Source organism: Cataglyphis hispanica, chromosome 13 (assembly GCF_021464435.1).
Source record: "Cataglyphis hispanica isolate Lineage 1 chromosome 13, ULB_Chis1_1.0, whole genome shotgun sequence".
NCBI classification, from domain to species: Eukaryota; Metazoa; Arthropoda; class Insecta; order Hymenoptera; family Formicidae; genus Cataglyphis; species Cataglyphis hispanica.
In genome coordinates this window covers 1,071,983-1,092,938 of record NC_065966.1, presented here as the reverse complement: position 1 = coordinate 1,092,938, position 20,956 = coordinate 1,071,983, and the positions used below count along the sequence as shown (strand labels likewise).

Below are 20,956 nucleotides of genomic sequence, written 5' to 3'. Positions count from 1 at the left end.
ATACCTGCCCAGCGCTTGCCGAGGCAAGCGCCGATCTTTTTACCACCTGCTGCCGCGATCCCGCGACATCCCGTGTTATTTCGTCAGCGTGTCCCGGAACGTCCCGAGACGATTAGGGTATATCGCGAAGACGAGACGAGACGAGACGAGAGACGACGAAAGACGATATTATAAATATACAAGTGACGTTATTTTGAATAATATATGTATACGATATCTAATTATATATTTACAATAATTCTTCTCTCTTTCTCCCTCACCATTTTACTATATGACAAACATTCTCGAATTAACGCGATAAATTTCGAAATTTTTGGCGAACAGAATGTCTCGTTTCAATGATCATTAAAATCGATATCGACATCGCAATCGTCGTGTGAAAATTCAAATTCTTCGAGTACGACGAGAGTGCCTGTACGTGTGCGCAAAGGTTGCTGTGAGGTAGAGTGAGCTGCACACTGGGAAACGAATAGGCACTTTAATCGGCAGCTTATATCTCGCATGCCAACATGCCTGCAGAGAGTCTAGGCTGCTAGAACCGAGAGTCTAAAGCTATGCATCTTGAAGGATTCCGGTATGTTGAGAATGCATCCCGCGCAATATTCCTGTATTTTATGCCATAAGACGGACTATCAATGGTAGTCGCATCTATTTTCGGTGCCTGACGGCTATAAAGATGTTTTTAACTTATTGTCCTTATTGTATGTGCCCGTGTGTGTGTGTGTGTTTCTCTGTGATTTAAAGCATCACTATTGTCTTCTATTTCCTGTTTCGGAGCCCAGTAATGAAGAACAGCCTTTTCCTGTTCCGTTCTCGTCATTATTTATTCGAGGAAACTTTATTATATCACAACGTGATGTAATTATGTTTTAGTGAAATTTAAATAAAATAAAACGGGACAGAATTATAACGTCCTTAATGAATTTTTTTAATTTAACGCAAGATAATGCGTGAAAAAAAATTTGTCTTAAAATCAACGACGTAAGCGTAAGCGAAAAAATATATTGCATTGTCTTGATTATTGTTATCTTAAATCGAAAAATATATTTGAAATGAAATGCTGAAAAGCTTCTTTTCGGTCAATGCCATCTGCTTTAAACGACCCTAAAGCAGCCCGTTTCACAGTTAGATAGATACGTATATGAACCGCGATAACGAATGCCGTGACCTTGACAATGCTTTTGTCCAAATGCTTGTAAAATCAGGTAAAAAAAAAATCATTATTTTCGAGTTTGACATGATCATTTGCAGTTTGAAAAAAAAAAAAACATTTAATACGTCAAAGAAAATTTGACGTTTGATTTGATAAAATGGTCTTATTAAAGAAAAATAAAACTATCATTCATTTATAATTCTATTTTAAATTAATATCTATGGTATATTATATGGCTCTGAACGTAATTGCATTTAGAAACTGTAAGACAGGGACTTGAGTTTATAATGTGCATCATACAAAACGAGAAGGCGCGTCGCGAGGAAAGATTCTATAGATACTGCCGTGACGTAATCGCGGCGGGCGCAAGGATTAAAGAGGCGGTCTTGGAAGCTGAAACTTTCGTTCATCCGCGCGGACCATGCACGCGCGCGAGCCTGCTCTTTCCAAATAACAAACTCTGTGTAGACGGTATATACGAGCCGGAGTACACACACCTCGTGGCTCGTGGCTCTCTGTGAACTACGAGGGACTAGCGACGGTGATGGATCACGGTGGTGTGCGGATGGTCATACGTGGTATAGTGGTGGCGATGATGATGGTGGTGGTGGTGGCAGTAGATATAAGGAGACGGTGAACGCGAGGAGAGAACTTGGTGGATGCTGGGAGTGGGGTTTCAAGAACGAGAGGAGGAGAGGAAGAAGGGCGTAACTGGGCCAAACGGTGGCTACGTCGCGGTCTAGACACGCCAAGCCGCTCTTCTCGCTCTGCTCCGCGTCGCCTCTCGCCATCACTCGTCTCTCTCGCCTCTCCTCTCCTTTCCGCTCTTCTGTATACTGATCTCTCCTCTCCTCTCCTCTTCCTTCCTTCATCTCATCTCATCTCTTCTCTCTCCTCTCCACCCTTTCTCATGCCGCGCCTCATCTCGTCTCGCTCTCGCCTCGTCTCGCCTCGCCTCGTCTCGCCACGCCTCGCTTCGCCTCACCTCGCCTCGCCTCGCCTCGCCTCGCCTCGCCTCGCCTTACCGCGCCGAGACTGGGAATTAATGCTTCGAGTTTGTGCCAGACTTTCCTTTTCGCTCCGTAACAAGGTGGTGTAGTTCCGCCGTCTCCTTCGAGCGACGGCGCCGCGTGACACGCTTCGTCGGATTAATAATTGCGAGGCGGCGAGTAGAGCGATTCTGGATCGATGGATTTCCAGAACAGCAGGCTGGGAGGAAACAGCCCGCGAAAGAGACATTTTCGCGCGGCGTGTAAAACGCCGAGAATATTTACAAAATGATTATACTATGCAATATTAAAAAAGGTTAAACTCTAATTTCATCAATAAATATTCTATTAGAAAGAAAGAGAGGGAGGAAAAGAGGGAGGGAGGGAGGGAGGGATGGGGGGGGGGAGATGGCCATTTAATATAAATAAAAAAAAATATTGCTCGAGAAAATACTTTGCAAACACATGGTAATTGTACGGATAGTGAACCCGAACGCGTTGCGTTGACCTTACGCAACGAACTAACTGTTAAACTTTAAACACGTCGTGATCACGCGTGTGAATCATCATTCGTAATTCACGTTTGACCAGTTCGGTAGCGCGGGCATGGAAATGAACCAAGTCTGGCATCTTGCTATGCGTTATTACGGGATACTCAACTTTATGAATTTAACAGATTAACGCGCGTTTAATCGTGGCTGATACACTGCAAATTGTACCTCATCTCGCGGATGCAATTATTATAATAATTTATTGAATTTTATTTTTATAACATTCATAATGATATGATTGATAAAGGGAAAAGCATTCGTGTCTCTATATTATATAAAATAGCAATGAGTTTCACTTGAAGCTTCTGAATAGCTTCTCACAAATTAACTTTTTATCATGGATGATATATGTAAATTGTATTTAATCTCGCGGATACAATTATTATATAACAATTTATTGCACTTTATTTTTATACGCGTGTATAATATTTACAATGATTGACAAAGGGGGAAGCGTTCGTGCCTTTATATTATACGAAATACCGATGAATTTCTCATACTCGAAGCTTCTGAATAGCTTCGTTCTCACGAAGCACGAGCTGCTATATCAACCGATAGCGAAACTATTTTTGTTCCCGCTCGTAACGGGATAGCGAAAGAAGAACGTCGGAAGAATTTCGCGGCTATTTTGGCGATTTGGCGAACGTCGTGCACACCACTGTCGCTCTGCATTGCCGCATCCTCGTTACAAGATGTTACAATTGACGCGATTCACCTAAACTTGGCTTTCCCGAGAACTAGAGAACGTAAACACAAACGTGGTGCGATCATTTATCGTGAAAAGCGAAATATGGCTATTAATATCGCGAGGATGAATCGTTTTTTGTCAGTCGTCCGACCGTTCCGAATCGTGAGCAAATTTGTGAGCCAATTTTCCTGCGCTTAAGTTACCTCGGTGATTCCTATTTTAACAATCTCCTTTTCGCGAACTCTAAATTCGCTCGCGTACGAATCTTTACCGGGAATATTGCGCACGAGACAAATGAACGGTTTAACCTTCGCTAATCAAATGTCCACGATTCTCTAGATGTCTTTGATGTAAAACTTATTTTTGATATAACACATACATTTTATGGAACACATAGTTTATCACGCAAATATTGAGAGAAATAAAGATTTTTTGAGTATTAAATTTTTGTATTATAAATTGATGTCAAAATTTTTTTACACGAGTTTTCTCGCGTTTCTTTAGAGAATAGTTTCGAGAAAAATGACTTATATTAAAACCGACAATGTTAGATAAAAAAAATATATATATATATATATATATATATATATATATATATATATGTATATTTATATATCGATATTAAAAGACAAATCATAGCTATTTTAATGAACGCGATAAAAAATATTATCGCGATGCACATAACGAATGTGGACTATCAAGTGTATTTTCCTTCCGCGATAATATATTACGTTCTTATCTCACACGCGCTTGTGTTCTGTAACGAAAAAGAGATTTACTATGCGGCGCAAAGAGATAATCGTCGAATCCATCATCAGCTCTAATGCATGCGAGACGTTATTGTAAGTATGAGCTAGTCTTCGAAGAATTTCTGCCTAATGCTAATGCCGAAGAATTTAGTAAACAGTGTCGTTTATTCTCCAGGCCTGTAATCCGCGATTGTACAAGGTTTATGTGTGCTAATCATACATCGTAAAGTACTTCCGCGAGCTAAATTCGCGAAAAAACATGATTATGAATGAAAAATGCGTAGTTTATCTAGTAAATACATTGTCGAATATTTTAAAAATGATGAATATACCACTGAGTCAAGATACACTAGACATGCCATTTCTCTGACGAAACTAACGAATTATTCGTCGCATTACTTGTCAAATCTTCGCAATTTGTTTTGTTCGTGTTCAATCAGATATACATATACCTCACAATGAAAAGAGAGATTTAATTACTACTACTTTCATAATTACTACTTTCAAATAGGAGATACAAATAATACACATGCGTTTACAAGTGTGAAAGCCACATATTTTTTTTTTTCGCGGGAAAAGCAACGCGTCTCGTACAACGCATATCTATTTTCCACCGTATGTGTAGTGATTTCACATAGCAGAAGGCCTTGTTCCACTTTTTCGTAGCGCTAATCACGTGTCCGATGTTTGCTTTTTCATACGCAACTTTAATTAGAGAGCCCTACAAGGCGTTCCTTTTTGCCATACCCCATTAACGTGGCTAGCTGCCACTAGACAGATACAACTACATCGATAATCTGCTCGCTCATTTCAAGACATATCCACACGCATGCGACGCGCGTCTCGGTTAACCAGATGTGTCACGATAACTGAAAATTCAGAAAAAAAGGCTAATTTGTCTCAGTCTTGAGTATTCCAAGTTGTTGTGCCTTTTTTGGTAAATTAAATAAATTATTAACGAAATAAGGGAACAGAGAAAGAGAGAGAAAGATAATAAATTAATTAAATAATTAATTGAATCAAACAGAAGTGTATAGAGATAGAGAGGTTTACACTATATAACTATTATAAAAAATAGATCAATTTAAATCTTATAATCTACATAAATTATTTAAAAAATTATTAAATTATTAAAATTATTAAAATTTACATATGAATCTATTTATATAATAATAATATTCTTTTCTTTTGGTGTCTTTTAAATATCAAAATAGTATCAATTTAACAATGAATATATATTTTATTTGGTTCTATCTGTAGGTGGAATATGCTGGTCGTCTATCAGTAACGGCCGCTGCAAGGAACTTTTATCGCAAGGCGTCACGAGAGAAGATTGTTGCGCGTCTAACGCAGCAGCAGCGACTGCCTATTCCGAGGAGGATCTGGATAGCGGAAGTCTCTTCTTCTGGAGGGTTCTTGGTGGAGGTGTACAGTGTCGTCCTTGTCGAGGTAACATAATCAGACTACTCGCTATTCGATAATGGATTATTAAAATTTGTTTTGTTTCGAGAGGAATACAATCGAAGAGAGTAAAGAATTTTTGATCGCGTTATCTCGTATAAATGTGTACGAATTGCTTGTATTCGGCAGAGAGTTGCGCGGAAGTGAGGTGCGAAGAGGGAAAAAAGTGCGTGGTGCGTAGAGGAAGGCCGAGGTGCGTGTGCAGTCCAGAGTGCAAGGCACCGCGAGGCGGTGGACCGGTCTGCGGGACGGACGGCAAGAGTTATAAGAGCCTCTGCAGACTCAAAAAGCGAGCTTGCAAGAAGGGCAGCCACGAACTCGCGGTTGCCTACAACGGCCACTGCCAAAGTGAGTATGTATGAATAAGTTGATCGTCTCTCCCTTTCTCTCTATCTCTTTCCCTTCCTCTTTCTCTGTTTTTTTTGCTCTAATCTCTGATAAAACCATCGAACGTTATCTCTCTGTTGACGTTTCTTGTTTATCGTTTATTCGAAGGCCTATCGCGATTACTGCTAACTGGAACGCTAATGATCGGATAAAGAAACGCAACAAAATGACCTGAAAGAAACATCCGGTTGTGGGATTGGTCTCCCAATACGTCATTCGTCGGTATGGTAATTGCTTCGGTAATCGATCCTCTCGTAACGCGGTTTAATGAGACTGCGCGTACGGGGAAAAAATATTTTCATCTTGTAACATATCGAAATGTTTAATGAACCGTAACAAAACGCGTTTTACTTCCCACGAGTTTTACTTACCGAGTCGCGATTCTGCGGTCGATATTGAAATCGAGTTGCGTTTTTAATGTATTAAATGTATTTCATTAAAAATATTATATTTATGTAAATTTTTTCATTTTATGACGTCTTAAATTGCTCTTACATTTATAAATTTAATATATTTTCTACTGTTCTAATAGGACATTTTTAATGTATCGATTAAATTTATGCCAACGTATTTTAAAAATGTAGATAGCAACGCAGCACAAATCGCAGTATTTTAAATCTGATCGCTTTTCCTCTATCTTTCTGTCTCTCTCCATCACATGAGATCTCGCGATTACTTTAAAGACAGTCGAGCTGTGCATATCTAAACTAAGCAAAAATACACGTTCGGAATCGCACAAATCAAATTGCCGAACAAAAATACGAAAAATTAAAAATTAAAAAAAAAACTAAAGAAAGCGTCTGTCACGGGGGCGGTTTACGACTGTGCGTAATAACGTGTAAAGTGTCGAACAGGTTCGTGCGCACGGGTCCGGTGCGGCCAAGGTCGGAGCTGTCTGCTGGACCAGAACCTGAGCCCTCACTGTGTGAGGTGCGCCCGCAGGTGCCCCCAGGCGCCCCCGCACCAGGTCGCCGGCGCGCGCCCCGTCTGCGGGGCCGACGGAAACACCTACAAGAGTGCCTGCCACCTGCGACTCGCCGCCTGCCGCGCAGGTCGCGCCATTCCCGTCGCATATAAGGGCCATTGCAAACGTGAGTCTTTCTTTTTTTTTCTTTTTTTTTCCATTTTTTTTTTGTCAAATTTACCGCAAACAAAGTTCTCCTCCTTTGAGATTTATAATTTATATTAAATTGACAGGGATAAGTATTTAAGTAACTTGCGACATTTTTACTATTCGAAAATATAAAAAGAGAAAAAGAAGAGAAGGTTGTTAATTGCGTATATATAATTTGACAAACAAGATACCATATAAATGCGAGCATATAAAATCGTAGAAAGTAAATTCGAGTAAATAAAAACAATGGTAAATAATTAAAAAAAAAAGAAAAAAAAACGAGAAGAAGAAAAGTTAGTTTCATTGGCGAGCAGTTAACCGGTCGCTGCTTTGCATCAGAATGGGTCTTATTGTTGTCTGTCTTGCACGATCCCAAAACCTCTCGACAGGTACCATAAAATAGCCAAGACACACATTGTATCCTTAAACGGGAAGTTCATGGGAATAACAAAATTCACGAGTAGATTTTCAATCTGCCTGATTCAACATACATACACACAATAGAGTTCATCTTTTTTCGCTTCCTTTCTTTTTTTTTTCCGTTCACCACTTTATTCCCGTTTATCACCCATTATTTCAGTTTAGCTATTAAACCCTTCTCACTTTAATCCTTCCGCAAAAAGAAAATAGAAGATGAAATTCACGAGTCTAAGATTTTCTCGCAAAAAGAAAGAGCCGCGTCGACAAGATGCGTGAAAAAGAAAAGAATACGATGTCTGTGGCCGCGCCAAAGGCGAACGTAAACAGACGTGAACGGATAACAGAATGGAAAGGTACTAAAAATAATGGCGATTCCAAGAATTTCGAAAAGAAAGTCACTTTTACACATTGGATAAAATCCGATACACGTAAATATCATTTGCGTGAAATCTAATGTTGCTATTTTTCACACTGTCACATTGCATTTTTCCCTCTGTCTACGTGTTTCATAAAAAATTACACTGTTTGAGAATGATTAATATATGGGATAATTTATTCCACTTAAAATTTTCCATCTAAATATTTTATGATTTTTAATATTGTATCGCGCGCTATCAAACTAGAATTTTAAAATATCACATTTATCTTAAATTGATTTTTATTAAGTTTTTTTTTGCGTTTCTCGATGGACTGCTGTGAATTTACCGTGAATCGTATATTTTTTGTCGCGTTTTTAACTTGTATCTCGTGACTATAAGAAGACTATTCTAAAGCTATTCTAGCGCTATTCCGCAAAATCCATAATTGCGGTAAGAAACGGATAACTACGAGGTATGACTTTTGTCTTCGTGCTTCTCACGAGTGTCTTATATTGCAAGGAGAAGAGAAAAGGAAGAGGCGTAAAAGTAAAAAACATCAGAAGGCAATCGCAAGATCGTTCCAGGAAGTTCATCGACCGAGACGCGATCTGCTGGGCCGCGAAAGAGAACAAAAAATTATAAAAAAAGGGAAGAAGATAAAAAGATGGAGTGAGAGACAAAGAGGAGCATCGTTTTCTGTCCATTCCTCTCGAGAAGCTGCCATAAACCCTCAACTTCGAACACGACACGATCGCCGATTACCAGTCAGATTGACAGATTTTTTTCCAAGAACCCATCGGGGATCCTTCGTGGAGTATCACGCGATCCTCGCAACCACCTGGCATCCTGATTATTTCGGACAGCTCTTTCTCTCTTCCCCCTCTCTCTCTCTCTCTCTCTTTTAGTTAACGCACTTGAAAAAAATTTTACCAATTTTTTCTACAAAATCAATCATCTTGGCACAAACGCATAAAGAGGATCGAGTATAAGAAATAAAAAAAATATATTATAAAGAGAATCATTTTTTAACGGCTAACTATAAGTTTCTGATAACACGAAATGCCTGGATCCTTTATATTTAAAAACAAAAAAGTCAAATCTGTAATTTTATCGATAATCTTCGTGATATATACAATGTAACGCGTACGCATTTCTCGGTCGTGTGCATTTTGGTTGTGTCGTGGAATGTCGATGACGCGTAAGTCGCCGTCGTATACAGTTCGTGCAGGGCGTGGGCGCATTACGCTTTGGGATCGTCGTCATTGTATTTAAATGGCGAAGCTGCAGGAGGCAGCTCTTAACCTGTCCGCTCGGCGCAGCCAGAGACCAGCCGTACTTTCGGATAGGTAGGTGGGCAAGTTTCGCGCATATACGTGCGGGTTATTTTAAGCAATGCAAGCATACGTATTTTGCGAGGTGGTTGCACTTGGACCAGGCTCGCGCGAATGTTGTCGAGAGAGCGCGACGATAAGATCGTACAAGATGACGCGATTCGCCACCACGACTTCCCGGATGTATTCCGCGAAAAAAGCGCGGATATCAACAACAATTTTATTTCGTCTCATCACTATAAAAATGAAGCATTTGGCGCGCGTCGACATTTCCCTCTGTATATACTTCATTCGCCCTTTCTTGCCTTCGACTTTTGAATTTGCATTACGATCGAAGGACGAAATAAACAATATAGGTCAAGGTGTGTTTTGGTAAAAAAAAAAAATTAGTATCGCCGTACACGGGCGCAGATATAACCAACGCTCGCGTTGATGTGCTCGCAGACGTGCATACATATGTAAGGATGTGTCCTTGTAGCGTCCTTGCCCTCCGGTCATTCACCGTATGCACGCACGCATTCACGCACACTTTGCACACACGCATTCGACGCATGTAACGTAGCGCGCCCACGCAATCCCATGCATGTTGGAACGCGGTCCTTTACGACACTTACGATCCTTGTGATGTCCCCTCCCCCCCCCCTCGCTCCTCTTTCCCCTCTTCCATTCCATGTCCCCGATTGAACTAAAAATAACTCTCAGCTAAAAGAATTTCGGTGTGCATCGATCAGCATTCTCATCAGAGGACGAAAGTTCAATCGGTTTGATCACTATCGCGGTGTGGAATACGACCATGAGACGGGACCGGTTTGATACTAAAGCCACGAAAGGCGGAGATTTGGCAGTAATGAAGAAAAAGTGCTAAATAAACACACAGTGCTACGTAAAACGCAAAGAAAAAAAAAAACGAAAAAACTCGAAAAATATATACGTCACGCGAAATGAGGGTAAATTAAGAAAAGAGATGGCAGTTCTTTTTTTTTTTTTTTTCATCATCAAAATATCAATAGTTGCAATGTTTTAATTTTTCTTGGCCGTCTGGTCGAGAATATCGCCATGAACCCTTGAGGATAGGCCACTTTGAACGCTCGCAAGTTGTCATTTGAATATAGATAAACGTTCTTCTCTTTCAAGACAAGTTATCGACAATCATCATTATTTGACGATTATCTTTGAACTTGTAGTATTACATTCAAGACTTCTAGTCCTATCGATGCTTTACGTCGTGAAATTTGATTCAAAACTTCATATTACTTTATGATATGCATGGAAATATTCTGTGTTCTATATTGCAATCAATGGCAACATTACTTGCGATCGATAAATTAAATAATTAATTGCGCGAGCACGGATATATATTGATAATGTGTGAATGGAATTTTTCGACAAAATGTCATTCACAACATATCGCGAATATAATTGGAGAACCCTACATAAACGATTTCGTCAAAAATTTATTTTTCAAGTACTTTTATTCTTCGTTTCACTATCTATTTCTCGCGCGATCACTTCCGCGATTCAGCGTCGACGAAATCAGAGACGGGTCTATAACGGGAATATATTATACAAACGCGATTGAACGCCTCGTTTGAAAATTCCTCGCGGCAAAATCGTCCGGCTATCTCCCGTCTCTCTCTCCTTTCGTCTCTTCGTCTTCACCTCCACCTCACTTCGAGAGAACAGGTGGGTCGCACGACGCTAAGGTCGCCGAGGTCAGCCGCGTTTATCGGTTTGAGAACGGGGTAAAGGGGAGTCGGTTGGATGCAAACAAGGTTGAGCACCTTACATGAGAAGGTCTTGCGGCACGACTACACGAAGTATACCTACGTATGTATCGTCTTTCTGGTGCCCGAGAATGAGAGAGAGAGAAAAGGAGAACGTCGACGACCGAGGAACCAGAAGGGAATCGCATGCATCCGTTGCTCCAACGATGGAGAAGAAACGAAGACAAGAAGCGGCGAATGCGAATCGAAGAGAAGAGAAGAAGAAGAAGAAGCAGAAAGAGGAGAAGAAGGAGAAAGTGAGATGGAAAAATATCAAAAGAGAAAGAGAGAGAAAGGCATAGGGCGGACCGGGACGAGGCAAGGGTTTGTACAAGAGCCCGCATATACAAGGAACTCTGGCAGCAGCCCTCTACACGGGTCCGGACCCCGGTAACAGTATTCAGTAACACCATGCACTGTGGAACAGGCGCAGCCTGGCGTGGCCACGGCGTCTGGGCACACACACATACACACACACACATACACAGTGCCAAGCTCGTCCTTTTTTTTATTAGACTCTGGCGCAAGATCTTACCGTCTCTTCATCTCTTTCACTTTCCTTCTCTCTCTCTCTCTCTCTGTCTCTCTCTCTTATTCTTCTCATCGGCCAATGCACCGACATCGCTTGCTCCACCGTTTTCTTCCCCTCTCCCGTTCTCCTCGCAACCATATCAACGTCCGCGCGTCTCGACATCGACATTTACCGCCGCATGCCTCCAGTTGAATACCTCCTCGCCGCGAACGAGAGCCTCCTCGTCGTGGTGCCAGACGGCACCCCACCAGAGAGGATGCTCATCCCTCGCGACATATCCCGATTCTCTCTTCTTCGATACCTTCTTTGCGCGACATTTGGGGGCTTCCATCTATCTATCCCCGTCGCGGTCGGGTGCTCACGATATATTGTAAACAATCCGCGAAGCGAAGGAAACCCTTCCCCGTATGCAGACCGGATGCACGGCCGTGACTGCACTTTATATATCGTCGCGGATGCAACAAAACGATTTCGCGGACGATGCTCGCCGTGCGCCGACGACGATTAACATATATCGCGTTTACGTTTTCCAAAGTACCACGTTGTTTGTGCAGGCACGTGTATTTTGCTGGAGAACGGAACGTACGCCATGCCCGCATTCGGATTGCATGCCGCGTATTTCTTTTTCATAAACAATGGGTAATATTGAAAGGGACTGCATTGTGGGACCATGTAAGAAAAACGAAACGCAACCGCGAGTATTGCCATCTTTTCTCTTTTGTAAAGCCGTATCGATATCGCTTCGCAGTGAATAAACGCATACATATGTCGTGTAGAATAATTTCGAGTTAAAAAAAAATATATATATATATATATATATATATATAAAGAATGAACATGGTACACAGAATTATGTCGATAGTATAACAATATAAAGATAAAAAAAATATATATAAAAAAAGAACATGATATAAATTATGTCGATAGCACTACAATGCCTAAGATGTAAAAAAAAAAAAAATAACGGTTTGATGTCCATTTATAACTTCCAGCTTCTTGCTCCACGAGTTAATGATACAACTGTCGCTTCTTGCGCGCTAGTCATACGGTTGTTAAACAACTCGGTAAATATCGTTAATCATATCAATCGGACGAAAATTTACTCGTAATTATTCTCTTCCGTGTTACATGTCCTGTCTTGACGAGAACGAAGAAAACGCGATACCTGTCCTCGCGCTAATCATTAGGTTTCTTACGCGCACTTCTTTTCCAAGTACTCGTTATAAATGCTCGTTAAATGTGATTGTGAATTTCAGTGAAAAGGAACTATTACGGTTTTGTTCCTTTTTTTTTTTACTGCTATATTTTGTCGCCGTCCATATCTTTAGTCTCGATCTCTATCGCATTTGAGATTTAAACTCTCTATTATTGACAGTTTTTCTTAACGCTCGTGCGAAAACGTTCTCGCACGAATAAGAAAGAAAGGAAAAAAGAAAAAAAAAAGAATAGAAGAAGAGGAGAGTTAAAGACACATCGATGGAGGAGTACGGCACACACAGCACGACGGAGAGGTAAATAAGTAAATAAACGAGCCGGTTTAGCGACGAGGTGTCGCGATGCAAATAATCGTCTTTCTCCGATTCGAGGATCGCGAGGCGCGAAAGTGCACGCGTCTGTAAATATGCACATCGGCAGTATGTGCATGGAACGTATATGAGCTTTTCTCGTCTCGTCCTCTCATCGTCTTTTCTCGCCACCTTCTTTTCCTCCCCGCGACCGGCCAGTCCGGAATATCTTATACTCTCTCTCCTTCTCTCTAAAGATCTCTCTGCTCGATGCGCGACCGTTTATCCTCGCCACCGAAGGCGTTAAGTAATTTGCTTATTTTTTTCACCTCGCCAATGGCTCGCACATATATTGACACCGTTTCTCATCCGTCAATACTTGACAAGCGCGCGCGCGGTTTTTACGCGCCGCGTTGACTGCGGCGTTGATGCAGCGCGATGAGAATTATCCGGTTGTCGCATGGCAAATTATGCCTGGCCGGCGAAGACGGAAGTGGATAATGGCATAGAAGGACAACATTTTTATCGGGAAGGGTAAATATCGTTCGTGAGAGAGATATTGCCGTTATACCGTAGCTTCGTGTCGTCCGTGTATTTTTGCCAAGATCCTATGCAAGACGTATAGGATATATAACTGTCAACGCTACCGGCGCGGTTGTAGAGAACTGCAGAGAGAAATGTTGTGTGTTTGTTTCATAAATCGCGATAACGTTACAATCGACAGTTTATGACTTCATTATACGTCTTTGAGAACGCGACGATTGAACGTAATATTACAGCGAAATAGATAAAACGAAGCTGTCGATCTGAAATGCTCTTCGCTCCGTGTTATATCATCTAATATATATCTTGCAACGTTTTTTTTTTTAATTCAATTTAACTAATGGGAGGAGAGAGGGGGTGAGATGGGGTTGCACGATTTCCAATGTAACATTACCGCTTCGTATATTGCGCGCATGATGCGTAACCTAATGACGGATCATTTAAATTGTCGTGCTTCAATAAGTGTTGACGACGTTATGTCAATGCCACGTTAGGTTGAATGACCAATGACCCTTTCGTACATACAGCATTGCGTAACTCTGTTGCTTTCTTCCTCTTATTCAAACTTTACGACTGATAGTAAGATAGAAGCAATGTTAATTTTTCTAGGTTCATCAATATAAAATTATAAAATATCGATTTAAATCATTCGCGATCGTTGTAATTAATTAAATCCTTTTTATTAACGGAACTTTATGACTTTTTTTATTTTCGACATTAAACTTCTCGAGTATATTATCGCGTATTTAAATTATAATTGCATTAATAATATATCGTGCCTTTATCGTGCCTTGTTATCTTTTAAAGCTCTAATTATAAATCGACCCTGCTATCAAATAACATCTTATGCTTAGCATCGCGATATGCAACCTCATCTTTCTCCTAGCTTATGTCATAATCAAGTGGGTAAGACATCGCACAGAATTCTATACGATGTTTAAGCATTATGTCTAACAATAAGGATCGTGTTACGTAGTTGTGAAACACTTAGTGTTCTCCCAATAGAAACATCATTACACAAGTTAACGCCGCGTTACGATCGAAAGAATGCTGACATTGTATAAACGAGGACAAAAACATCACAAAGGATAATCGATTTCATGTAATGTTGCGTCTTCATTTAAACAAAATATATAACGATATAATTAATTTGAGATTTGCGCGAAAATAAATAGAGATTTAACATTCATCGTATGATTAGTTGCAATGTCTTTTACAATGAAATAAATCAATAATTATAAAACACCGATATTTTAACAATTTTAGAGATATTATAAACACATATTCATTAATGATTTCGAAATCTCTATTTTCGTTGTACAATTTTTACAGAGAGCGCAGACTGTACTAAGATACGCTGTCGAGAAGGCCAAACTTGTTTGTCCGAAATGAAATCTGGACGACCGCGTTGCGTGACCTGCACCTATCGTTGTCCCCGGAAGCGGGAGCGCGTGCGAAATCGGACGCACCGTGACAGGGATCGGGACCGAGATCCATCGACGACAATGTTGTGCGCGACCAACAACATCACCTATCCCAGCTGGTGTCACATCATCAAGGACGCCTGCGTTACCGGCTTCGTTCTCGAAACGCGGCATGCGGGCCCCTGTAACGCTTACGACACAGCCCCTCTTTATATCGGTGAGTTAATAGTTGTAAAAAAAAAACCTAATATACGTAATGTGTGTCACACACGCGTCACAACCAAATTGCGATGAGTTGGCGAACCGCCACGAGATGCTCGGATTTGCAAACGGTCAAAGAACATGGAGTATTGCCAGGAATTCGACCTCGATTTTTCGGACGGTAACGATCCGATAAAGAGAGATGGACAAATTGATTTTAACTTTGATGTCAGTAAATTCATAGTATGTCAGCCGAATATATCTCAGACACAACGCGACGCGACGCGAAACGATCTAGAGATGATTTAGGAATCAATCATTTTATATATATGTGTGTATGCACTGATACCTGCTTGTTAAAGAGCTGCTTGTTACATCAAGAGCAAATAAATAATCCCAGTAAAGATTGGATATTAGTTGTTTTTTTCGTTGAAATATTTCGCCATTGCATAATAAAAATGATAAAGTTTCTAAATAAAAAATTTTACCTCACACTTATACTGACAATAATAAATTTTCCATTCCGCGGCCTCTGTTAGATTGCGTACACGCAGAAACCTGTTGCACATTGTATGAAGACAGGAAGAGAGATAGTTCCGTTTCCATTCATGGTGCTTTCAGTGTGTGATGCTTTCAGTTTTATACGAATAATTCACGCTTTATGATATATATTGTAATTACAATTTGTTTATTGCAAGTAATATATGCATTTTTCCGCATTCAGTATATTAGTTAATTTCACGACTAATTTATGGTACATTAAAGTCAATAATTTATTATTATATTAATAGTAAAATCGGGAACATAAATGTCAAGTGACTGATTTAATACGTACTTAAAAAAAGTGTGATAAAAATGCAATATTCTTGTAGAGTGGTAATGTTTCGAGTTAGAAGCATTTTTTGCGATTGAAAAAAAAAATCATAAATTATTAATGACATTTAATCTAATTTTTCTATTGCAATATTTTGATTTATTTTTTCCTCTGCACGATAAATAATAATTTTAGTCAAAATATAAAAGATTCCGATTAGATGCTTAATGTGTTTGTGCCGGAATGCGTATTGATCTTAGAAAAATATTAGAAAAATAGCAAACAAGAAATTTTTAAAGCCAACAATTAAACATTCGCCAAATATCAAATGTACATTCGTTACAGAAGAAGATAATACCTCGAGCAACTATGGGGTTGACTTGGCGGACGAAGATACAAAAGCGGGTGATGATCGCGCTAAATCCCCATATGGCCTACACTCTTTACCGTTGTCGTAGCTTTAGCGTTTTCGTACTTCGAGAGACGACGTTCATTAACGATAGATGACAGCAATGATCCTACAGTCTAGAAATCTAGGTGCTCATCCCTCACGAAAGCCACGAGAAGTGGCGAGACCGTGAGTTTGAAGATCGACATCGATGTCGCGATGCATTCGTTTCTGACAGACAGATTAAAAGAGAGTCTACGCGAGACTCAACTCGGAATGGAGGAAAATCTAATGAAACGCGAAACGTCGCGTACTTTAGTCGCTTTATTTAAAAGCAGAAAAAAGAGAGAGAAATCATATCAAAATACACTTCGATAAAAACATATCTTATTCAGGATTCTCGAAAAAATGCACGAACAAAAGCTCGTTAAAGAAACTTGTAAGAATCGCTTTACATAAAAGGCGCATTTATTCTAACTCTCTAAAATCTCTTAAGGTGAGAGATAAATATAAGAAATATGGTCTAAATAAAAAAATCTCGCGTCGTTCAGTCCGAGAGAACTACTGGCGATGTCGTTCTTCCATTCATTAACAGATCTGATTCTCTCAAGCTAACGGATATATGACGCATTTCTAGATATATATCTATCATGTAATCTCATAACATAGAAAAGTTATATAGAATGAAAAATATAATACGCGAACGACCATGTAAAACGCGTGTGATAATATTCATAAGACACCCGTTATTACGAGAGACATTTTAAAAAATTCGGAAAACGAACAGCAATCTTTTGCATTATACATTAATAGGAGTGCAATATTAAAATTTTGTCAAAAGAAAAATTTTCGCACACGTTTCATGTGGATGTATGAAAAAGATATCGTTAAATCAATATTAGATACGTATTTACATATTGATGATTTTGGCATTGAATATTTTTTGAATAAAAATTCAAATAATATGTTTTTACACATATATATTTTTTTATATGCATTAAAATTTATGATTTAAAAAAAAATATCTTTAACAATATGAACAGAATTTCGTTACGTATTACTTTTTGGTTATTCAATTAATTTCGGTTATTCGAATAATAAAATATAGATGTTTTAAAGACGATAGATATTATTAAAGACTTTATTATTAAACTTTATCGTGTGTCAAAATATTTAGATAAATTATTAAGTATTGCGATGATGGTAACAATTAAATTTTCATTATAAAAAGAAAGATTTTAAAATCATCAATAAATTCTTATTAATGATTATTCAACACATTTTACGAAATATATTCCTCTATATGTCAATGATAAATATCACACGATCCAATAAATAAAAGCAACACTTTTTATCGATGGATATTTCGAATTAAATATAATAAGCTATCGGAAAAATATAATTTTGATCTTACTATCATAAATTGAGAGAGAAGCAGATATATATAATCGAAAAAATATAAGATCTCACATCTCACTATAATTTTATGGTATTTTATGATTGGTGCAGAATGAACAACGACTTGAATCTTTTATATTGTACACATAACTTTCACATTATATAATTCTTTATTTTTTCGAGATAAACGAGAAATGCGTCCTTATTCTAAAAGACGCACATTTATAATATCCTTTGACATCCGATTAATCGTTACATAGGGTGTCTGATAAACATCCTGTATATACATATATGTAGGTAAAACTTTCGATCTCGAGAGTGCGACAACCATTTATGTTCGGGGTGGCATCCGATTGCATCGTGTTATGGCGTCGTAGCATTCGGAGAAAAATATAATTCATAATGAGATTGTGTAAGATTATGTGGCGCACAGCGCGGCGATGTCTCCCAAAAGTAGCACATTAGATAGACGAGCAATTTGACGTAAGTCAGTATTTATTATTAATCGATTTCGCACGACGAAAGGTCGTTGACATGGCGAGTGGACGATCGAAGATGATTACGTCATGCTTTTATTAATTTCCCCAAAAAATCTTGCGATTGGGCATCGCATTAATAATTTAAATAATTACGTCCATTTATAATTATGTTAACTATTCTTTTTTATTTGAAATAGTCATCAGATGACAGCGTAGTGTTAGCGTTGAAAATTTAATGAATTTTATATTTAAATAGTAGATGTAAAAATATATAAATTTTGAGAAAAAACATTTTGATTTCTTATTTTTATAATAAGATTTCATATCTCTAACTTGATAAATTTGATGCTTACTTTTCCCACCTCAATTGTATCGGTGCACAGTATATATGTTGTTATATGCTGTGGATTTTACATTTTGTAAACTTGATTTTTATTGACTTGAGCATTATCGATCATCCAAATGCTTCCGTCCTAGCGTCAGTAGTATTCATGTAATATTTGTACTTAATTTATTTTAGTTTTATGAACAAATTCGTTTCGTGCTCTATTTAATTGCGCACGATCAAGCAATTTTAATCGAATGTATGATGTAAATTTATTGGGAATGAAAATCAAAGTGATCGATCTCCAGTATTGTTAAAGCTCTCAATAATAAATGGAAAATGAAAATGGAAATGAAAAAATATACTAATTGAAGATATAAGAAACCGAATGATTAATGTGGAAAAAATGAAAAAAAAATTATTAGTTGCATAGCGTAATCACTCCATTATCAATCAATCAAGACAGTCAATTTCAACGTTGTGTGTGGTTAGTCTATTTTCATTCCCAATATTGATAGAGTCGCCTATTACTTGGAGAGCGGTATGAGTGTTGCACGAAGCAATCGTGAGATAGTTGAAATCAGGCTGCGTTATGAGTATTATCGGCCACGTGACCACCGTATAATATAGATAAATAATAAAAAGTCAACGTGCTCCCTAGCCTAAAATAGTTGCATGCGATTGCAGCTATATTTATGGCTAGAAGTACGCACTGCGAATCGCGTGTCGCGAGAGAGAAATTATAACATGATCTATATGCGTTGGAAGGCATAAAGCAATTATAAAGCGTATAAACTCAAGACTCTGTATTTACGAGAGATTTCTCACAAGCAGAATAACCTAATATTTTTAATGTCTAAGTTTCAAAATGCTTTATCTAGGCAATAACAAATTAATTAACTTATAAATAGATGAATAAATATATAAAAATATAAATATAAATATAAATATAAATATATATATATATATATATATATATATATATATATATATATATACATATATATACATACAGGCTGTCACTGAAAAGTCCAGTCACTTTCGGGGAAAAAGTATATTTCTTATATAAAAAAGATGAAAATATTTTATTTTATGATTCTATAGAGGCTCGAGAAACGCTCTCTCTTTTCCGAATTATTCCCGGAAATTTTTCAGATATCATTAAAATTATAACAAACATATACATATATTGTGAGGCCGTTTCTTTTTACAAGATATTTTCATCATTTTGACATGAGAAATGTACTTCCAAAGTTTATTCTTATTCTTAGTCGGGCGTTCTGATGACTCCTTTGTACGCATATACTTATACAGGATATCTTGTCATTTTTTTATCTATATATTCATTGATTAATCTGGAATCTTTAAAAAAAAAGTTGAATTTTAAAGTTCTTTAATATAAAATAAATTTGGCATTTTATAAATATTAGATATTTTTTTATCTACTATTATTTTTAAAATAATTTATTTAATCGTCAACGATCTAATAATATAAATCTAATATATAATGATTTTTATAATCCCAAATTATCATTATTAATATATTGACATTTATTAGAAAAAAATCGATCCTAGATTAGTCAGAGAATCCTTAGAAAAATATAGTGGTAATTGTCGGGCAACCTGTATGAAAATATATATGTATTTACAGAATTGTACAGGATGTTGGGTAATAGGCGCATTTGTGTGGCAAACAACGATATTCCTTTTTAGAAGCTGAATTAATTTCTTTTTTTCATCAAAATTTAATTAAAAAATAATTATAAATTTTTGAAATTTAAACATTAATATTAATATTAATACAGTTATTTGTATTACATATTCTTAAAGTCCAAAACATATAATTAAAGCTAAGTATATATAAAATTTACTAAAAATTAATATTTTATTTATTTATTTATTTGTATTAAAAAAGCATACTTTGAAAAAATATTTTTTTATCGATTGCATTTCAAAAATTTGCAGAAAGCTTTTATTATAAATAATGCGTTCCAATTTTCTTAATGAGAAATATCGCTATGTCAACCAAATATTTCGTCTATTTCCAAACGCCCTATGTATACATATAAAATCTTGTATATTTACATAGCTTTACATATTTATTAATTATGCATATATACATGATTTATATGTATATATAAACTCGCAATTGCTTTCAAGACTGTGGACACACACATTATAAATGTATAAATGTTTAAATAAATTATTATAATGTGGTACTCAATTATAATATGTCATTATTTATAATTAATTATTTGAATCTTCGATGCAGATATTCAAATTTTACTTTTATATATTACATCAAAATTCATTATTTTGACTTGTTATTCAAGAATAATGTGCAATATCCATGTAGCAATTGATCAGAAAAATTAGAAATCC

At 37.5% G+C, this 20,956-nt stretch overlaps 2 protein-coding genes across 11 annotated transcripts in view; one reads left to right on the top strand and one right to left on the bottom strand.

Moving 5' to 3' along the window:
- Positions 1–20,956, bottom strand: part of LOC126854055 (dnaJ homolog subfamily C member 13) — a 69,025-nt gene that overhangs the window by 47,337 nt on the left and 732 nt on the right. The gene's annotated exons all lie outside the window — the stretch shown is intronic.
- The window catches only part of LOC126854059 (follistatin-A), a 27,913-nt gene extending 6,957 nt beyond the window's left edge, over positions 1–20,956 (top strand). For 7 of the 9 annotated variants that reach the window (XM_050600447.1, XM_050600446.1, XM_050600445.1 and 4 more), the window contains 5 exons: positions 5,391–5,579; positions 5,721–5,939; positions 6,833–7,069; positions 14,878–15,186; positions 16,330–20,956. In XM_050600447.1, the coding sequence (XP_050456404.1) occupies positions 5,391–5,579; positions 5,721–5,939; positions 6,833–7,069; positions 14,878–15,186; positions 16,330–16,442 (1,067 nt within the window). In that variant the 3' untranslated portion in view covers positions 16,443–20,956. Of the gene's footprint in view, positions 1–4,126; positions 4,224–5,390; positions 5,580–5,720; positions 5,940–6,832; positions 7,070–14,877; positions 15,187–16,329 lie in introns of those variants that run through there. The other 2 variants (XM_050600450.1, XM_050600448.1) reach the window with 2 other exon arrangements.